Source organism: Pleurodeles waltl, chromosome 8, assembly GCF_031143425.1.
Source record: "Pleurodeles waltl isolate 20211129_DDA chromosome 8, aPleWal1.hap1.20221129, whole genome shotgun sequence".
Taxonomy (NCBI): Eukaryota; Metazoa; Chordata; class Amphibia; order Caudata; family Salamandridae; genus Pleurodeles; species Pleurodeles waltl.
In genome coordinates this window covers 1,512,385,826-1,512,406,459 of record NC_090447.1, presented here as the reverse complement: position 1 = coordinate 1,512,406,459, position 20,634 = coordinate 1,512,385,826, and the positions used below count along the sequence as shown (strand labels likewise).

The window sequence follows — 20,634 nt, the reverse complement described above, 5'->3', positions numbered from 1 at the left end:
CAAAATGCCTCCTTACAATTTTATTGGGTCTCCCACTATTCAAATTTATATTATGCTCCGAAAGAACGAGTTACTTACCTTCGGTAACGACTTTTCTGGTGGATACATTAGCTACCTGTGGATTCCTCACCTGATGAATACTCCCATGGCGCCAGCATTCGACGGAAATCTTCTTACTAGTCTCTGCACGTCGACGAGGACGTCACTCCAGCCCACGCGACGCCGTCTGACGTCATACAGGCAATAATAGGTCCTCGCCGACGTGCCGATGACAGTACCAACATTTTTTTACGTGCATGAGAATAATAATAACCCAATGTAATGAAAGAGCAAAGCAACATCTCTTAATATTGTAAATCACACAACATTGCAATAAAATAGCTGTAGATTTAATATAACCTTCTTTTTTTTTTTTTTTTTTTTTAAACAAATAAATATATTTATACATACGAATCATGTATATACACAATATATATAGATTTATATATAAATATATACATATATACAAATATCATATATGCAAAATGTATTGCCACTTTGAAGACCAAAAGGAGCACACTCAAGGATTGCTTGGAGAGACCAAAAAGGCAACGGGGAGGCGGGTGGGACCGTGAGGAATCCACAGGTAGCTAATGTATCCACCAGAAAAGTCGTTACCGAAGGTAAGTAACTCGTTCTTCTGATGGATACAACTACCTGTGGATTCCTCACCTGATGAATAGAGTCCCAAAGCAGTACCACGCCCGGCGGTGGGTGCCTAAATGGTCAAACCAAGAAATCCTGCAGCACTGACCGTGCAAAATGACCGTCCCTTCTGACCTCAGAGTCCAAACAGTAATGTTTCACAAAAGTGTGAAGGGACGACCAAGTTGCGGCCTTGCAGATGTCGACCACAGGAACACCCCTGGCCAAGGCCGAAGAGGCCGACTTAGCTCTGGTGGAGTGAGCTCTAATGCCCTCAGGCGGATCCTTCTTTGCCAAAGAGTAACAGATTTTAATGCAAAGAACAACCCACCTGGAGAGTGTTCTCTTGTGGACTGCCTTTCCTCTCCTCTTGCCCACGTATCCGACAAACAGCTGATCCTCCAGCCTGATATCCTTCACTCTGTCGATATAGAAGCTCAACGCCCTTTTTGGGTCCAGGCGATGTAGTCTTTCTTCCTCCTTTGAAGGATGAGGCGGAGGATAAAACGTGGACAAAGTGATTGTCTGAGCCAAATGGACGGGTGAAACAACCTTCGGAAGGAAAGCAGCCTTGGTCCTCAACACCACCTTATCCCCATAAAACGTTATATAAGGGGGTTTAACCGATAAGGCCTGCAACTCACTCACTCTCCTTGCAGATGTTATAGCTACCAGGAATACTGTTTTAATAACCAAATACCTTAAGGGGCAAGAATGCATAGGCTCAAAAGGGGACCCCATAAGGAAAGTCAGGACCAAGGACAAATCCCATTGAGGCATAACAAATGGTTTTGGAGGATATTGATTCAGAAGACCTTTCAAGAATCTGAGAACAATAGGGGATTTAAATAATGATGGTTGGTCTGGAAGACAAATGAAGGCTGACAAGGCCGACAAATAACCCTTAATGGTAGCCACTGCACAACCTTTCTGCGCTAGAGACAGTGCAAAAGACAAAACATGTGACAGATGAGCATGTAAGGGATCAATCTGTCTCTCTCCACACCACATAACAAATTTAGACCACCTATTAGCGTAGATAGATTTAGTGGAGTGTCGCCTGGCCGCTAAGATAACATCCACTACATCAGGCGGGAGAGAGAAGGAACTCAGGTTGCCCCGTTCAATCTCCAAGCATGTAGGTGCAGACTCTGGAGGTTGGGGTGTAAAACCTGCCCCTGCGACTGCGAGAGGAGGTCTGCCCTGAGAGGGAGACGGAGCGGAGGGCACAGTGAGAGTTGGAGAAGGTCGGAGTACCATACCCTCCTTGGCCAATCCGGAGCTATTAAGATGACTTGGGCCCGGTCTTGGCGAATTTTCCTCAACACTCGAGGAATCAAGGGTATGGGGGGAAACGCGTAAAGCAACTGGTCGCACCAGGTTATCTGAAACGCGTCCCCCAACGCTCCCTGCATCGGATACTGGAGGCTGCAGAATAACGGGCAATGCGCGTTCTCCCGAGTGGCAAACAGATCTATCCGAGGAAACCCCCACATCTGGAAGATTAAACAGACTTGATCTGGATGGAGACGCCACTCGTGGTCTGCCGAGAATTGGCGACTGAGACTGTCCGCACGTACATTCAAGACCCCGGCCAGATGATTTGCCACCAAGCAAATCTGATGGTCCTTTGCCCAGGACCATAGCCGAAGAGCTTCTCTGCAGAGAAGGTACGACCCTACTCCTCCCTGTTTGTTTATGTACCACATCGTGGTAGTATTGTCCGTCAGGACCTGTACCGACTGACCACGAAGGGATGGGAGGAAGGCCTTGAGAGCCAGACGTACAGCCCGTAACTCCAACAGATTGATATGAAACACCTGTTCCTCTGGAGACCAAAGCCCTTTGATCTCCAGATCCCCCAGATGAGCGCCCCATCCTAGGGTGGAAGCATCCGTTATGACCGTGGCCACTGATGGCGACTGCGCGAACGGCTTTCCCTGTGAAAGATTGTTGCCCGCAATCCACCACTTCAATTCCACAGCAGCATCTCTGGAGATCTTGACAGTACCTTCTAAATCTCCTTTGTGTTGAGACCACTGCCTTCGGAGGCACCACTGAAGAGCCCTCATGTGCCAGCGAGCATGCGTGACCAACAGAATGCAGGAGGCAAACAGACCGAGCAGACGAAGGACCTTGAGGACTGGAACTACCGCTCCATTTCGAAACATTGGAACCAATTCCTGAATATCTTGAATCCGCTGAGGCGGAGGAAAGGCTCGACTCAATGTTGTATCCAGTACTGCCCCTATGAACAGGAGGCGCTGAGAGGGCTCCAGGTGAGATTTGGGCATGTTCACCGAAAAGCCCAGGTCGAACAACAACTGGGTTGTTGACTGCAGATGATGCGACACAAGCTCCGGGGACTTGGCTTTGATCAACCAGTCGTCCAAGTAAGGGAATACTGCTATCCCCTTTCTTCTGAGCTCCACCGCAACCACTGACATCACCTTTGTGAAGACTCGAGGTGCTGAAGTAAGACCAAACGGGAGGACCGCAAACTGATAGTGCTGCGACCCTACCACAAACCGGAGATACTTCCTGTGCGACTTGAGTATCGGGATATGAAAGTAAGCATCCTGCAAGTCGACCAACACCATCCAATCTTCCTTGTTCAACGCCAAAAGCACCTGTGCTAGGGTCAGCATCTTGAACTTTTCCTGTTTGAGAAACCAATTCAAGATCCTCAGATCCAGGATTGGTCTCAACTGACCATCCTTTTTGGGAATCAGGAAGTATCTTGAGTAACAACCTCGACCCTTTTCCTGCTCTGGGACCAACTCTACCGCGCCCTTTGAAAGGAGGACTTGAACCTCCTGTTCTAGCAACAGGAGGTGTTCTTCTGAACAATAAGATGGGCGGGGCGGGATGAGGGGCGGGAACTCCCGAAAGGGAAGGGCGTAGCCTTTCCCCACAATGCCGAGAACCCAAGTGTCCGTGGTGATAGACTTCCACTTGTGGAGAAAATGCTGTAATCTTCCCCCTACAGGAGAGGAGTGAGTGGGAAACGGTGGAAGCCTAAGGCTGCTTCCCCTGCTGCACCCCTCCAGAGGACGAGGAAGAGGCAGAGTGCTGTTGAGAGGCTCCTCTGGTACGGGCCCCACCCCTCCCCCTCCCTCTAAATGACCTATAGGGGAGGGAAGAGGCGGGTTGCTGGAACCTCCCCCGAAAGGAAGAGGAAGAAGAACCACGCCCAAATCCCCGAAACCTCCTGAAAAATCTAGAAGAGGCAGAGGAAGAAGGAGCTTGCAGTCCTAACGATTTGGCTGTGGCTCTGCTCTCCTTAAATCGTTCCAAGGCCAAATCTGCCTTGGCTCCAAACAGTCTGTCCCCATCAAACGGGAGGTCCAGCAGGGTCGACTGCACATCTGCCGAAAACCCTGAGTTTCGGAGCCAGGCCTGTCTTCTTGCCACCACAGCCGTGCCCATCGCCCTGGCCACCGAGTCGGTCGTGTCCAGCCCAGACTGGATAATCTGGGTCGCGGCAGCCTGGGCATCCGAGACCACATCCAAGAGACCCTGGGGGAGCTCCGTAAATGAAGACGAAATATCATCCATCAGAGCATGGATGTACCTCCCCAGAATGCACGTTGCGTTGGTGGCCTTCAACGCCAAACTGCATGACGAAAATATTTTCTTGGACTGCGCATCCAGTTTCTTGGAGTCTCTGTCTCCAGGCACCGTCGGGAAGGAACCAGGCGCTGACTTTGAGGAACAGGAGGCTTGCACCACCAAGCTCTCCGGCGTAGGGTGTCTAGAGAGAAAGCCAGGGTCAGATGGTGCAGCTCGATACCTCCTGGCCACAGCCCTATGAACGGCCGAGGAAGACACCGGCTTCTTCCACACCTCCAACACCGGATCCAGCAAAGCCTCATTAAATGGCAAGAGAGGCTCAGCTGCAGCAGAGGCCGGATGCAATACCTCTGTCAGCAAATTCTGCTTCGCCTCTGCCACCGGCAAAGGCAGGTCCAAAAAGCTCGCTGCCTTCCTCACCACAGCATGAAAGGAAGCAGCCTCCTCCGTATATTCCCCTGGAGATGAAAGGTCCCACTCAGGGGAAGTGTCCAGCCCACTGGCTGTATCCAGACCATGCAGTCCTTCTCCAGAGTCCTCAATCTCTCCCTCCTCTAGGACTCGCTGGTACTCCTGCTCTTCTAAAAGACGGAGAGCACGCCTCCTCGAATGAAGTCTCTCCTCGATACGCGGAGTCAACATGGCCTCCGCCGACGTCGAAGAACGGCGCCGATCGCCAGAAGCATCTGACGCCGCGTCCGGCGCCACAGGCAGCTTCGGCGCCGAGGCAGGAGCCGGAGGACGAGGACTTGGAGCCGATGGACCAACCGGAGTCACAGGGCAAAATCCTGACTTCGACGGAAGGGCAACCTCCGGGGCCGAAACATCCGAAGCCACCGGAGCGGCCACCGACACCGGCACCGGCGCCGAGCCCACATTCCCAAAAGGAAGAAAGGGCATAAAGGGTGCCGGCCGAAGAGGCGCAGGATCAACCAACGAAAAGGCCGAGGGCCCCGAAGGACCAGCCGGAGCAGCTCCTGGAGCCATCTGCTGAAAGATGGTATACATCGCATTAAGAAACGCGGTACTATCGGCTCCAGGAGTGGGAAAAGCCGGATACTGGGGTGCCTGGATCGAGGGCGACCCCGACGCCGGCCTCGACGTCTGCGCCGCCGGAGAAAACACAAGAGGCTGCACCACCTCAATCACTGACGCCTGACCAGGCGAAGTCGGTGACGCCGGAGAGGGCAACGGCGTCGATGGATGCGGCGTGACCGTGGGGCTGACCTCCCAAGTCCTCCGACGCCGAGCCAAAGGTGACCTCGAACGAGACTCCTTGCTGGAATGACGTTGTGAGTCTCTACGGCGCCGGGAGTCTCGATGACGCCGGTGAGACCTTGGCGAAGAAGACTTCTTATGATGTTTCTCCTTCTTCTTTGACTTTGCCATAAATAACTTGGCTTCACGCTCTTTGAGGGCCTTCGGATTCATGTGTTGACATGAATCGCAAGTCGAGACGTCGTGGTCGGAGCTCAAACACCATAGACAGTCGGAGTGAGGATCTGTAACTGACATCTTGCCCCCACACTCTCGACAGGGCTTGAAACCCGACTTCCTCTGAGACATTATTACCGCAGAGAAGACTACGCAGCAGACAATACACTGTAACCACGAAGGTAACAGTAGCTCCCTCGAAGATAACCGTTTCGAATGCACGGAAAAAAGGGAACTGTCATCGGCACGTCGGCGAGGACCTATTATTGCCTGAATGACGTCAGACGGCGTCGCGTGGGCTGGAGTGACGTCCTCGTCGACGTGCAGAGACTAGTAAGAAGATTTCCGTTGAATGCTGGCGCCATGGGAGTATTCATCAGGTGAGGAATCCACAGGTAGTTGTATCCATCAGAAAAGTTTTAATTCTCTATTCACCTTAATGGGATCACCCTCTTAAAGACCTGACTCCACCTGCATTTATGAGTCAAGAGTTTAATAGGTATTTGTGTTAGGGTGCCCCGATTGCTCTAGGGCCACCCCTGCTCTGGCAGGGGTCTTGTAGGGGTCTGAGGAGGTGGCGGCCATCTTAGGGGAACCTTGGTGGCCATCTTAAGGGAACCTTGGGGCATCTGAGATGGTGGAGGCCATCTTAGGGGAAACTAAGAGGGGTTTGAGGTGGTGGTGTCATCTTAGGGGAACCTTGGATGGGTTTGAGGTGGTGACGGACATCTTAGAGGAATCTTGGAGGGATCTGAGGCGGTGGCAACCATCTTAGGGGAACATTGGTGGGGTCTGAGGTGGTGGCAGCCATCTTAGGGGAACCTTGGAGGGATCTGAGGTGGTGGCGGCCATCTTAGGGGAACCTTGGAGGGGGACTGAGGTGGTGGTGGCCATTTTAGGGGAACCTTGGTGGGGTCTGAGGTAGTGGCAGCCATCTTAGGGGAACCGTGGAGGGGGTCTGAGGTGGTGGTGGCCATCTTAGGGGAACCTTGGAGGAAGTCTGAGGTGGTGGTGGCCATTTTAGGGGAACCTTGGAGGGGGTCTGAGGTGGTGGCAGACATCTTAGGGGAACCTTGGTGGGGTCTGGGATGGTGGCAGCCATCTTAGGGGAACCTTGGTAGGGTCTGAGGTGATGGCAGCCATCTTAGGGGAACCTTGGAGGGATCTGAGGCAGTGGCAACCATCTTAGGGGAACCTTGGTGGGGTCTAAGGCGGTGGCAACCATCTTAGGGGAACCTTGGTGGGGTCTGAGGTGGTGGCAGCCATCTTAAGGGAACCTTGGAGGGATCTGAGGTGGTGGCGGCCATCTTAGGGGAACCTTGGAGGGGGACTGAGGTGGTGGTGGCCATTTTAGGGGAACCTTGGTGGGGTCTGAGGTGGTGGCAGCCATCTTAGGGGAACCTTGGTGGGGTCTGAGGTGATGGCAGACATCTTAGGGGAACCTTGGAGGGGTCTGAGGCGGTGGCAACCATCTTAGAGGAACCTGGTGGGGTCTGAGGTGGTGGCAGCCATCTTAGGGGAACCTTGGAGGGGGTTTGAGGTGATGGCAGCCATCTTAGGGGAACCTTGGAGGGATCTGAGGTGGTGGCGGCCATCTTAGGGGAACCTTGGAGGGGGTCTGAGGTGGTGGTGGCCATTTTAGGGGAACCTTGGAGGGGGTCCGAGGTGGTGGTGGCCATTTTAGGGGAACCTTGGAGGGGGTCTAAGATGGTGGCCATCTTAAGGGATTCTTGGGGCGTGAGGGTGTTCCATGGCATGAAGCATGTGCAACAGGTGACCATAACACCACGTGATCGCTGCACAAGGCCTTACCATTGACACTTCCTTCTTCAGCTCGTCCATGTTTCGCTCCTTCGCCGCCTTCCTCCCCTTCTTCGTGGTGGGGTCATTTTCCGACGTGGCAGCCGGCTCATAGTTGTCTTGCCCAGCCTGCAATGAAACAAAAAAACGCAGCAAAATTAATATTGTGGTAAAATTAAAAGGCAAAAAACGTAAACTTTCAGCATAATGTTACACCTTACATGTTTTTGTAACTTATTTTTTTCATTGAAATATAGGATCCCAGACAGGGGCGCAGCTTCAAGGGGTTCTATGGGGTGTCACCCCCCCTTAATGAATGTACTTTATGGTAAAAGGTTTGGTACAGGCGCTTTCAGTGGGGTATGGAGAGGTGTCTGTCGGATTTAACCAGGAATTTTTACATAAAGATGGACAACAACACACACACGTTCTCTCCCTCTCTGCTTTGAAGGTCTTAAAAACTGTTGGTTATTTTACAAAATATCGTCTTTTCTCTCTCTTAGTACCCCTACGAATCAGTGGTGTAGCGAAACTTGAAGGGGAGCCCCCTGCAAAGTACATGCATGGGCCCCCCTCTGAGCTCACTCAGGGGCTCTCAGGCCCGGGTACTGGCCTGAGAGGGCCCCCTTGAGCTTGGGACACCCCCCCCCGCACCACAGGGGTGCGGGGCCTTTCTTACACTACTCTTATGAATTCCCATTTGTCTCCCTTTCCACTCCCCCCTTAGCCACTCATGCGTACATGTCACTGCGGCCAGGGCCTGGTGTTGAGTAACTTGGAGAATGCATGGCTAGTAGCCTGCTACTGCAGGCCAGTGCACAGCACTTGCATCACCCTCTCTCTGTATGCGGTGCCAGTAACCTGCTCCTGCAGGCCAGTGCACAGCACTTGCATCACGCTCTCTCTGTATGCACTGCCAGTAACCTGCTCCTGCAGGCTGGTGCGCAGCACTTGCATCACGCTCTCTCTGTATGCGCTGCCAGTAACCTGCTCCTGGAGGCCAGTGCACAGCACTTGCATCACTTTCTGCATACACTGCCAGTAACCTGCTCCTGCAGGCCAGTGCACAGCACTTCCATCAGGCTCTCTCTGTATGCACTACCAGTAACCTGCTCCTGCAGACCAGTGCACAGCACTTCCATCAGGCTCTCTCTGTATGCACTACCAGTAACCTGCTCCTGCAGGCCAGTTCACAGCACTTGCATCACTCTCTGTATACACTGCCAGTAACCTGCTCCTGCAGGCCAGTTCACAGCACTTGCATCACCCTCTCTCTGTATGCACTGCCAGTAACCTGCTCCTGGAGGCCAGTGCACAGCGCTTGCATCACCCTCTCTATGTATGTGGTGCCAGTAACCTGCTCCTGCGGGCCAGTGCACAGCACTTGCATCACCCTCTCTATGTATGCACTACCAGTAACCTGCTCCTGCAGGCCAGTGCACAGCACTTGCATCACTTTCTGCATACACTGCCACTAACCTGCTCCTGCAGGCCAGTGCACAGCACTTGCATTACTCCCTCTCTATGCGCTGCCGGTAACCTGCTCCTGCAGACCAGTGCACAGCACTTCCATCAGGCTCTCTCTGTATGCACTACCAGTAACCTGCTCCCGCTGGCCAGTTCACAGCACTTGCATCACTCTCTGTATGCGGTGCCAGTAACCTGCTCCTGCAGGCCAGTGCACAGCACTTGCATCACCCTCTCTCTGTATGCACTGCCAGTAACCTGCTCCTGGAGGCCAGTGCGCAGCACTTGCATCACCCTCTCCCTGTATGCGGTGCCAGTAACCTGCTCCTGGAGGCCAGTGCGCAGCACTTGCATCACCCTCTCTATGTATGCGGTGCCAGTAACCTGCTCCTGGAGGCCAGTGCGCAGCGCTTGCATCACCCTCTCTCTGTATGCACTGCCAGTAACCTGCTCCTGGAGGCCAGTGCGCAGCACTTGCATCACCCTCTCTATGTATGCGGTGCCAGTAACCTGCTCCTGGAGGCCAGAGCGCAGCGCTTGCATCACCCTCTCTATGTATGCGGTGCCAGTAACCTGCTCCTGGAGGCCGGTGCGCAGCGCTTGCATCACCCTCTCTATGTATGCGGTGCCAGTCACCTGCTCCTGGAGGCTGGTGCGCAGCACTTGCATCACCCTCTCTCTGTATGCGGTGCCAGTAACCTGCTCCTGCGGGCCAGTGCACAGCGCTTGCATCACTCTCTGTATGCACTGCCAGTAACCTGCTCCTGGAGGCCAGTGCACAGCACTGCCATCAGGCTCTCTCTATATGCACTACCAGTAACCTGCTCCCGCGGGCCAGTGCACAGCACTTGTATCACTCTCTGTATGCACTGCCAGTAACCTGCTCCTGCAGGCCAGTGCACAGCACTTGCATCACGCTCTCTCTGTATGCACTGCCAGTAACCCCCTCCTGCAGGCTGGTGCGCAGCACTTGCATCACCCTCTCTCTGTATGCGCTGCCAGTAACCTGCTCCTGCAGGCCAGTGCACAGCACTTGCATCACTTTCTGCAAACACTGCCAGTAACCTGCTCCTGCATGCCAGTGCACAGCACTTGCATTACTCCCTCTCTATGCGCTGCCGGTAACCTGCTACTGCAGACCAGTGCACAGCACTTCCATCACGCTCTCTCTGTATGCACTGCCACTAACCTGCTCCTGCAGGCCAGTGCACAGCACTTGCATTACTTCCTCTCTATGCGCTGCCGGTAACCTGCTCCTGCAGACCAGTGCACAGCACTTCCATCACGCTCTCTCTGTATGCACTGCCACTAACCTGCTCCTGCAGGCCAGTGCACAGCACTTGCATTTCTCCCTCTCTATGCGCTGCCGATTACCTGCTCCTGCAGACCAGTGCACAGCACTTCCATCAGGCTCTCTCTGTATGCACTACCAGTAACCTGCTCCCGCGAGCCAGTTCACAGCACTTGCATCACTCTCTGTATGCACTGCCAGTAACCTGCTCCTGGAGGCCAGTGCACAGCACTTCCATCACGCTCTCTCTGTATGCACTGCCAGTAACCTGCTCCTGCAGACCAGTGCACAGCACTTCCATCAGGCTCTCTCTGTTTGCACGGCCACTAACCTGCTCCTGCAGCCCGGTTCACAGCACTTGCATCATGTTCTCTCAGAATGCACAGTGCTGCATCACGCTCTCTCTGTATGCACTGACAGTAACCTGTTCCTGCAGGCCAGTGCACAGCACTTTCATCACGCTCTCTCTGTATGCACTGCCAGTAACCCCCTCCTGCAGGCTGGTGCACAGCACTTGCATCACTCTCTTAGTATGCGCTGCCAGTAACCTGCTCCTGCAGGCCAGTGCACAGCACTTCCAGCACGCTCTCTCTGTATGCACTGCCAGTAACCTGCTCCTGCAGGCCAGTGCACAGCACTTGCATCACTTTCTGCAAACACTGCCAGTAACCTGCTCCTGCAGGCCAGTGCACAGCACTTGCATTACTCCCTCTCTATGCGCTGCCGATAACCTGCTACTGCAGACCAGTGCACAGCACTTCCATCACGCTCTCTCTGTATGCACTGCCACTAACCTGCTCCTGCAGGCCAGTGCACAGCACTTGCATTACTCCCTCTCTATGCGCTGCTGGTAACCCGCTCCTGCAGACCAGTGCACAGCACTTCCAGCACGCTCGCTCTGTATGCACTGCCACTAACCTGCTCCTGCAGGCCAGTGCACAGCACTTCCATCACGCTCTCTCTGTATGCACTGCCAGTAACCTGCTCCTGGAGGCCAGTGCACAGCACTTGCATCACGCTCTCTCTGCATGCACTGCCAGTAACCTGCTCCTGCAGGCCAGCACACAGCACTTGCTTCACTCTCTGTATGCGCTGCCGGTAACCTGCTCCTGCAGGCCAGTGCACAGCACTTCCAGCACGCTCTCTCTGTATGCACTGCCACTAACCTGCTCCTGCAGGCCAGTGCACAGCACTTCCATCACGCTCTCTCTGTATGCACTGCCAGTAACCTGCTCCTGCAGGCCAGTGCACAGCACTTGCATTACTCCCTCTCTATGCGCTGCCGGTAACCTGCTCCTGCAGGCCAGTGCACAGCACTTGCATCACGCTCTCTCTGCATGCACTGCCAGTAACCTGCTCCTGCATGCCAGTGCACAGCACTTGCATCACCCTCTGTATGAGCTGCCGGTAACCTGCTCCTGCAGGCCAGTGCACAGCACTTGCATCACTCTCTGTATGCACTGCCAGTAACCTGTTCCTGCAGGCCAGTGCACAGCACTTGCATCACTCTCTGTATGCACTACCAGTAACCTCCTCCTGCAGGCCAGTGCACAGCACTTGCATCACTCTCTGTATGCACTACCAGTAACCTGCTCCTGCAGACCAGTGCACAGCACTTGCATCACTCTCTGTATGCACTACCAGTAACCTGCTCCTGCAGACCAGTGCACAGCACTTGCATCACGCTCTCTCTATATGCACTGCCAGTAACCTGCTGCTGTGGGCCAGTGCACAGCACTTGCATCACAATCTGTATGCACTACCAGTAACCTATTCCTGCAGGCCAGTCCACAGCACTTGCATCATTCTCTGTATGCACTACCAGTAACCTGTTCCTGCAGGCCAGTTCACAGCGCTTACATCGCTCTCAGTATGCACTGCCAGTAACCTGCTCCTGCAGACCAGTTCACAGCACTTGCATCACGCTCTCTCTATATGCACTGCCAGTAACCTGCTGCTGCAGGCCAGTGCACAGCACTTGCATCACTCTCTGTATGCACTGCCAGTAACCTGCTCCTGCGGGCCAGTGCACAGCGCTTGCATCACTCTCTGTATGCACTGCCAGTAACCTGCTCCCGCGGGCCAGTGCACAGCGCTTGCATCACTCTCTGTATGCACTGCCAGTAACCTGCTCCTGCGGGCCAGTGCACAGCGCTTACATCAGTAACCTGCTCCTGCGGGCCAGTGCACAGCGCTTGCATCACTCTCTGTATGCACTGCCAGTAACCTGCTCCTGTAGCCCGGTGCAGTGCACGTGCATCAAGCTCTCTCTGCCTGCCATAGCGCTTTCTCCCTGCTCCTGACAGGTAATGAAAAAAACTTACATTTGCGTATCTAACATTGGAGCCTGCAGCAGCAGGCGTACAAATCCCACACAAAACGGTAACCCTATACAGGCCCCAATAGATGTCAATGGGGGACATACATTCTCCCGGTTTTTTCTAGAAATCTCCCCCTTTTCTCATCTAAAATGTGGGCATGGATGCTTCACACGCCTCTCTTACCCACTCCTGTGAGTGTTGGAAAATCTGGAGCTGAAACCTTCGCCCGAATCTTACTGACCAGCTAGGCCACTGATCCCAGACGCACCCCCTCACCCCAAATGCCAAATGCTCTCTCAGGACTAAATTACTGCGCAAAAAAAAAAACCTCAGTGCCTGACAGAATAATAGGTAGGTAGTCAGTGAGAGCCGAGCCCTGCAGAGGTGGGAGAGAGCGGCTCCCCCGGCACCCCCTCCTGTGAGCTGCTGCATCTGACGCCTCTGCAGGTGTCCCGGTGCTCACTGGGCCGTGCGAGAGGACACAAGATGTCTGCCTGGGATGGAGCTCAGTGCGCCCGGGATGGCGCTCAGTCCTCCTGGAGGGCGGCGGGGGCTGAGTGAGGACAGGAGGGAGGCCAGCGCCGGGTCAGTCCCCTCCTGCCCCTGCCTGGGAGGGCCTGGTGCATCCTCAGAGGCCGAGGCACTGTCCTTGAGGCGCCCAAGGTCACAGTGGCGCAGGAGGGATGGCCGTCTGCAGAGGGCTCCTGGCATCCCTGAGAGCCTCGGAGACACAGGCATGCCGCAAGCCGGGTCCAGGCGGGAGGCTCGCGGTTTTGTAAACGCAGTATGGATTAATTCAAGCTGTCTTCCGTTTGAAATCTCCACAATTTCTATGCAAGTTATCGGGGAAAATAATTTCCACTTTTTTCCAGCATTAGATACACAGATCCATAGATACTGACGGCATCTAGGCACATCGAGACATCCTGCACAATGCGGCACCACGGAGCCTACCTGGCGAGCGGCTAGTACGTTATTTATTTATGTATGTGTCTATAGCGCGGCTGCGTCAGTGAGAATTAACGCTTTACGTGCATGCTAGGTATGCACACAAAAGATGCAATCAAAAAATAAACATTGGAAAGGAGCAGGGCAGAGGAAGGGAAAGGGAAAGGGGAGGAGATAAGTTAGGGGAAGTTCAAGAGAAAAAAACCTAGGCGACCCAGAGAGGGGGAGACAATAAAAGTGGGGTGGGGGGACAGGTAGGGCAAACTATGTATGTCTGTGCTGTGGAGTCTTATTTCATCCCGTTGTACCAGGTCATACAGCACCAGGTGGCAACTATCCTTTGTCCTCACATTTCCCCCCCCCCTCCTCCCCCTTGCCATAGGAGGGGGCCTATGGGCGAGGCCTGGCTGCTCTTGTAATGCAACCCTAAAGCAATTTTTCAGGCCTCAAAAAATCGGGTCCGGTGTTGGAAATCAGGGTATGGGAACAGCAGCCTGGTTCCAACTGAGCGACTTCCCACAGCTGGGTTTTAGAATGAGCCCCCCTCTGCTGAGACGAGAGTGGCCCAGGTTGTCGCGCTAACACGCCCATCCTCTCCGGCCACCTGCTGATGGCCCTCAGAGGCTAGGTTCAGCCTGGCAGACCCAGTTTCCATCATTAATATTCATGAAACCACGTGGCATGCAAAGACTATATATGGGGGAGTTAAATGAATACTGAATTGTAGTCCGACTTGTTGGCTGACGCACCTAGAGTGATTCTGTGTAAAATTGTGGGGGAGGGGTCCTCCGAAAAAATTGTGAAGAACAATTGGGGAAAAACTTCGAACTTCACCAACTTTTTTGTGTTCTTTGAAAAAACAATTGTGGGGGCAAAAGTCTTATCAAGCTAGGATCGCAAGAGAAAATGCAACAAACTGATTTTATTTGTTAATTTATCGTACAATATAAGAAAAAAACACTGCTAGGAGTTTTTACATCTGCATTACAGCAAAATAATTGAAAAAACAAATAACTTTGCGATTCCTGCGTACCTTTACAAGGTAAATTTAGTCGAAAGAATAAACAAGCATAGGTACTTATAGACCGACTATTACTCAGCCTTGAAACATCACACATACAAAGATGCTGACACTTTTTTTAGACTGGATGTTGGGTTGATATTTTAGCCCCTTCGTGCTGTCTTTTGTGTTTCAACCTTCACTGCTTATGTACTTTTGCCCAGATGCAATTGCACCCTTACTACCAGGGTATGTGGTTATACTGAACACTAAAATATGCATGTAAGCATCTTTAGAAGCTGCTATCCAGATAGCTAAAACAAAAAGAAACAAGCATTGGCAAAGCCTATCGCCTGGCACTTCAGGGGAATGTATATTAATAGGCTACTTTGTGCGCATTGTTTCAGCTTTCCTCAAAAGAAAGTCCCATACTGAAGCAACATATTGGGGTACAACACTATATAAGTTTGAAGTAGACACCATTATAGACCAGACTGCACTGACAGAGCTAAGCTGCACCCCCAAAGTAAAATGATGCAGAATAGATCCAGAAAATAAGCATAGCAGGTACTTTTGACAAACGACCTTGTATTGCGTCTGCATCTTTAAGTCAGCCTATATTTGTATCTAAATTTACTCTGTAAACAAAAAAAAGGACTTAAATCAACCGACATTGTTGTATCAGAAAAATAAAACAATTGAAATCACCAAGGTTAATTAGTAAACCGCACTGTGCCTTTATGATGAGCTAAGGCGTCCAAGCATCAATCACCTCCTAAACAAAAAAGGCATAAATCAGCAATTAGAATATAATTATGGGCCTGATTTATAACTTGACGGACGGGTTACTCAGTCACAACAGTGACGGATATCCCGTCCGCCAAAATCTAAATGCCATTCTATCCTATGGGATTTATATTTCGTCAGACTGGGTATCTGTCCGCTGAGTTCTAACTCAGGCCCTATGTCAGCAAAGTACACCAAAGAACACACGGTGGCTGTGCACGAGAAGCTACATGTCTGTTGCATCTGCACTGTAACCAAAGGACCATTCGGTCCCATCATCAGATCCAAATGTGAACACAAAAAAATGCACCATCCTTGAAATGCTGTGGCCTTGACAAACAGCCCATGCAAACAATGGTGAAGAATTAGAGGACATGAAACTCAATGGCTTAAGGGGCAGACCCAAGTCACACTCTCTCTGTAGTTCTTTTTACTCCACTTTTTAAAAAGAACTGATAACACCAGGTGTTCCTGACTACTGAAGCTACCTGTAGTTAAACCTAGAAACCAAGAACACAATCTTTCCATTAGAAGCAGGATAAGAAATGCATTCCTTTTCTGCAAACACCAAAAGTACTGCAGAAGACCCACAACCCTTGTGTGAAATGCCGAAACATTTCTTGTTATTCACACCCTGTGTTAGGTCTGCGTGTGCTAGGTAACACTATTTACCCCAGAGCCCGTGGTACTGAGCAATTCTCGATGCCACCCTCTGCCGGGTATGTAAACATGTTCTCTCCCTGTTCTTTCTTCTCTTCTGTTTCTTGCTTGTACCATTGCTTCTCTGGAACAACTATTTGTGGATATGTGCTTTCCCCAAGTAAAGGGCTCAGATGCCCCTGGGCACAGTGTATGCCACAGACAACCTATATGGTTCACACTGATGCACCAGCTAACATATAAAGTTCAGAGATTCAGAAGTGCCCTTTCTGAAGGAATCGCCCAGTTACGCAACATGGGTCTTCTCTACGTAAGTGATTGTTGCTCTTATTATCTGCATACACCATCCTTACGCCGTGGACAGTAACCTGCAGCCTGCCTGGACCCTGCAGCCCAATCCCCGAGGGACAGCTTCTCACCCAGGAGTCACTGGCTGCCTTCCAAGGCTGCCTGGGAGATGGGCCTCCTGGTACCAGGCCAAGGCACAGAGCCCTGGGACTTGGCAGCTCTCAGTGGCCCTGTCACCTGGTGAACTCTTGCAAACTGTACAACTCATGGGACTTGGCAGCTCTCAGTGGCCCTGTCACCTGGTGAACTCTTGCAAACTGTACAACTCATGAGACTTGGCAGCTCTCAGTAGCTCTGTCACCTGATGAATTCTGGCAAATTGATTGTACAACTCCAGGGACTTTGCAATTCTGATCCAGTAGGCACCCATGGGTGACCATTGAAGGTTGCCACGGGAACCATCTGCGAAGCCTCGTGATCCCCTGCTAACCTTGGCAGTGCCCTTGCCATCCTTCTCAGGGGCAATGAAGGCGACACCAAGAACACAAATAGGACAGGGCCCTAGAAACGCCATTTACGTCTGTAGTTTCGACTTGTAGCGCTTCGTCTCTCCCTTCAGCAGCCAATAGGAGGCTTCTAGGAGGCGGGGGACGGTACAAGAGGTCAACCTCATGACGTCATCAGGTTCCAAAGGTAGTGTACTGTCACTACCACAGCTCCTGGTATTCTGGTGAACTGACTTGCATGTAAATATGTTGTTTTCGGAGCAGGTTGGTGGGGAGACGCTTCTGCTGTGTAGGGATCCTTGAAGAAACACCCAGCCCTAGCACCGCAAAGATCTAAATGCAAACCTTTTACAGTTTTTGTAATCTCCAAAATGTTTTGTTCTCTGTCTGGTTAACTTTGCCTCCAGTTAGTGGATGATCTATTCTAGGTCCAGAGTAGTTACTCTGCTGCCCACCTGACACAGAGGCTGGTCAGCTATCCCAAAGAGACATTTAGGGCCTCATTACAACCTTGGCGGGCGGCAATCACCGCCCGACAAGGTGTAACCGCCGTGCCATTTTGACATCCCCGCTGGCCCAGCGGAATTGTTGGCCGCAACGTGGGAGCCGGCTCCTAATGGAGCTGGCGGGGTTGCGGCCGTGCGACGGGTGCAGCTGCACCTGTTGCGCTTTTCACTGTTTGCTGGGCAGACAGTGAAAAGCAGTGTGGGGCTGTGCCAGGGGGCCCCTGCGACTCCCCTTCCCGCCAGCCTTTCTATGGCAGTTCCTACCGCCATGGACAGGCTTGGCGGATTAAAACTGCCGGGACGACCGTGGCGGCAAACCGCCGGGACGACCGTGGCGGGAAACCGTCGGTCCCGGTGGTGCGACCGTGGCGCTTCCGCCGCGGTTGTAATTGGTAAAATTGTACCTCCAGCCTGTTGGCGGTACAATCGCCGAAACAGCCCTGGCGGTCTTTGACCGCCAGGGTTGTAATGAGGCCCATAATCTGATTTACAGCCGCCTGGGCAAGAACCACATTGCAGCTGAGTTTTTCTGCAAGTGGAAGAGAAGCCAATATTTTCCTAAAATGGACTCCAAGGAAGGCAGATACGAATCTTATGACAAAGATAGGGGTCAGCGTTGCTGTTTTTTCATTCGCAGCACTGGCACGGCCATAAGGCAAGGAGCCACAGCAGCCTTAGGGACCCACTAGTAATGCCCAGTATGTAAAGGTCTGGTAAGTGTCCTTCTCTTAGTGGCTTGGGAGCGCTGTTGTGACAAAATGCTATTTTGCCTAAATATCCTTCTACAGTTCTTGTTCATCTCACACCCTATGAATGTGATGAGATGATTCCGAGTAGGTCTGCTTGAAACATTTCATGTATCTGTTGGGAGCAAAATTGCCCCCTCCCCTTCTCTAGGGAGCATGGATCCCTGCTCCATGTTAGACAGCTGTTCACTTACATTTGTTATTTGTGCCTCGGTGAATGTATCAACAACGTGTTCCCATTGATGGACTCCTGTTTAAAAGAACTGAGCTTCCATTCCACCTATCTGGGGCAGAAGGGGCACCTTAAGTGCTAGAGAGAATGAGTACTGACCCCCTGCTGGGTGAGAGGGGCTGGAATTGGTGGCAGCGTTGGTTTCTGTTTTTTCATTTCGAATGAACATCTACTGTGAATAACTGTTTGTTATGATTTGGAAAAGATAACATCAGACTAACGAATGAGTGACAGTGACTGCAGTGACTGCAATGTCAGCCTCTGGGTCCATGTAAAGCTGATCTGCCTTCAGGTGGGGACAGGGTGGGCCAACAAGGGTTTCAGAAGAAGCCCCCGAATGAGTAGATTTATTGTGGCCTGGCTGACAAGACCATCAGGTTCTGAAACGTGGATTCTAAGACTTCTAATCCCCAAGGCAGGCTCAGGATTGGGCATTTCTCTACCCCTAACCAGATCAGAACATGCTAGCCCTCTGGCATCCTCCAAACCCTCCTCTCCCTGAGTCCTGCCAGTGACTGCAGCCTCCAAACCTCCCTCTGCCTGAGAGCTGGAAGTGACTGCAGCCTCTAAACCCTCCTCTCCCTGAGAGCTGGCATTGACTGCAGCCTCCAAACCTCCCTCTGCCTGAGAGCTGGCAGTGACTGCAGCCTCCAACCCCTCCTCTTCCTGAGGACTGGCAGTGACTGCAGCCTCCAACCCCTCCTATACCTGAGAGCTGGCAGTGACTGCAGCCTCCAACCCCTCCTATACCTGAGAGCTGGCAGTGACTGCAGCCTCCAACCCCTCCTATACATGAGAGCTGCCAGTGACTGCAGCCTCCACACCCTCCTCTCCCTGAGAGCTGCCAGTGACTGCAGCCTCCCAGCTCCCCTCTTCCTGGGAGCTGGCAGGGACTGCAGCCTCTAAACCTCCCTCTGCCTGAGAGCTGGCAGTGACTGCAGCCTCTAAACCTCCCTCTGCCTGAGAGCTGGCAGTGACTGCAGCCTCCAACCCCTCCATACCTGAGGCCTGTCAGTGACTGCAGAGGACACTGACTAAACGTCCTCAGTGTAGGAAAAGATGCCCGTTTTGGCTCGTGTGTGAGTGAGTGAACGCCCAAGGGCGCGGTGACCTCTAGGAGGGGACAGTGACAGCCAAGCAGAACGACCTGTACTGTTGCAGCAGAGGAGAACAGGAAGTGACATCTTCCTTCCTGCTGAGTGCGGCAAGGCTGCAGCAAGTGATGCTCTCAGGTCACAGCGGGTCAGAGGCAGTTTCCGACTCATCAGTGACACAGAGAGAGAAGACGGACCCGGCCCCTCCCAGTAGAGCAGGGGTCCCCAACCTGTGGCGTAGGGAAACCCCCACTTACACAGCTTAAGCGGGGGAACCACTGGACCCCTGAACTGTACCCGAGTAAAACTCGAATCGGTTGTTTCTGAACCTCTTCTGCCTGCAGACACAATGCTCTTAAAGAAGACTGCGGAGGCACAAGATCACAGGGTGTGGGGGGTGGGAGCTGGGAGCCGGGCTTCCTGCACAGCACAAGAGGTAACGAGGCCTGATGAAAACAGAGGAAGACAGAGAGAGGATGCAAAAACGGAAAAAGTGAGCTCGTGAAAGATATGAAAGAAAAAGTAAAGATTCCGGACAAAAGATAGGTAGAAGGAAAGAGGAAAGAAAGAACAGGGGAGAAAGGGAGTGTGTAAGGAAGGAAACGAAAGAACAATAAAGAATGTGTAAAGCTGGATGGAATGGAGAGAGGAAGGACTGATTGAAGCGTGAAGGGAGGAATGATTGGATACATAGATATATTGATGGGTGGATGAGAGAAAAAATGGAAAATAGATGAATGGATGAATAGATAGAATGTGTGAAGATGGTTGGAAGGGAGAAAGGAAGGACTGGTTGGAGAAAGGACAAATGATTGGATAAGTGGATATATAGATAGGTGGATGAGTGAATGAATGGAAATAGACAGATGAATAGATAGAAATGTGTAAAGATGGGTGGAAGGGAGAGAGGAAGAACTGATTGAAGAAATGACAAATGTTGGATACATGGATATATAGATAGGTGGATGAGTGAAAGAATGGAAATAGATGAATGGATGAATATATATAGATGCAGAAAGATGGATGGAAGGAAGACGGAAAGGAACCCTTCTAACAAGGGGCAGGATTGACCACTTTGTACTCTCAGTATGCATTCAAGTGGGGGTATTTTAATTTTCTAGCTGCTCCCTTGTTCCCAACCTGTGGTCCGGGACCCCTGGGGTTCTGAAAAGCCTCCTCAGGGGAGTCCGTGACTGCTTAGAAAATTAAATAATATTAACAGATTTATAAAGTGTATATAAATAAATTAGTTAAATGTACAATTTTAAATTTTAAACTATACTGTAAATGCCAAGGAA

At 52.0% G+C, this 20,634-nt stretch overlaps 1 protein-coding gene across 1 annotated transcript in view; it reads right to left on the bottom strand.

Annotated features, from left to right (window-relative positions):
• The window catches only part of LOC138248848 (sodium/potassium-transporting ATPase subunit alpha-1-like), a 285,654-nt gene that overhangs the window by 187,936 nt on the left and 77,084 nt on the right, over positions 1-20,634 (bottom strand). Inside the window, exon 2 of the mRNA XM_069202802.1 lies at positions 7,504-7,620. Within this exon, the coding sequence (XP_069058903.1) occupies positions 7,504-7,620 (117 nt within the window). The remainder of the gene's footprint in view (positions 1-7,503; positions 7,621-20,634) is intronic.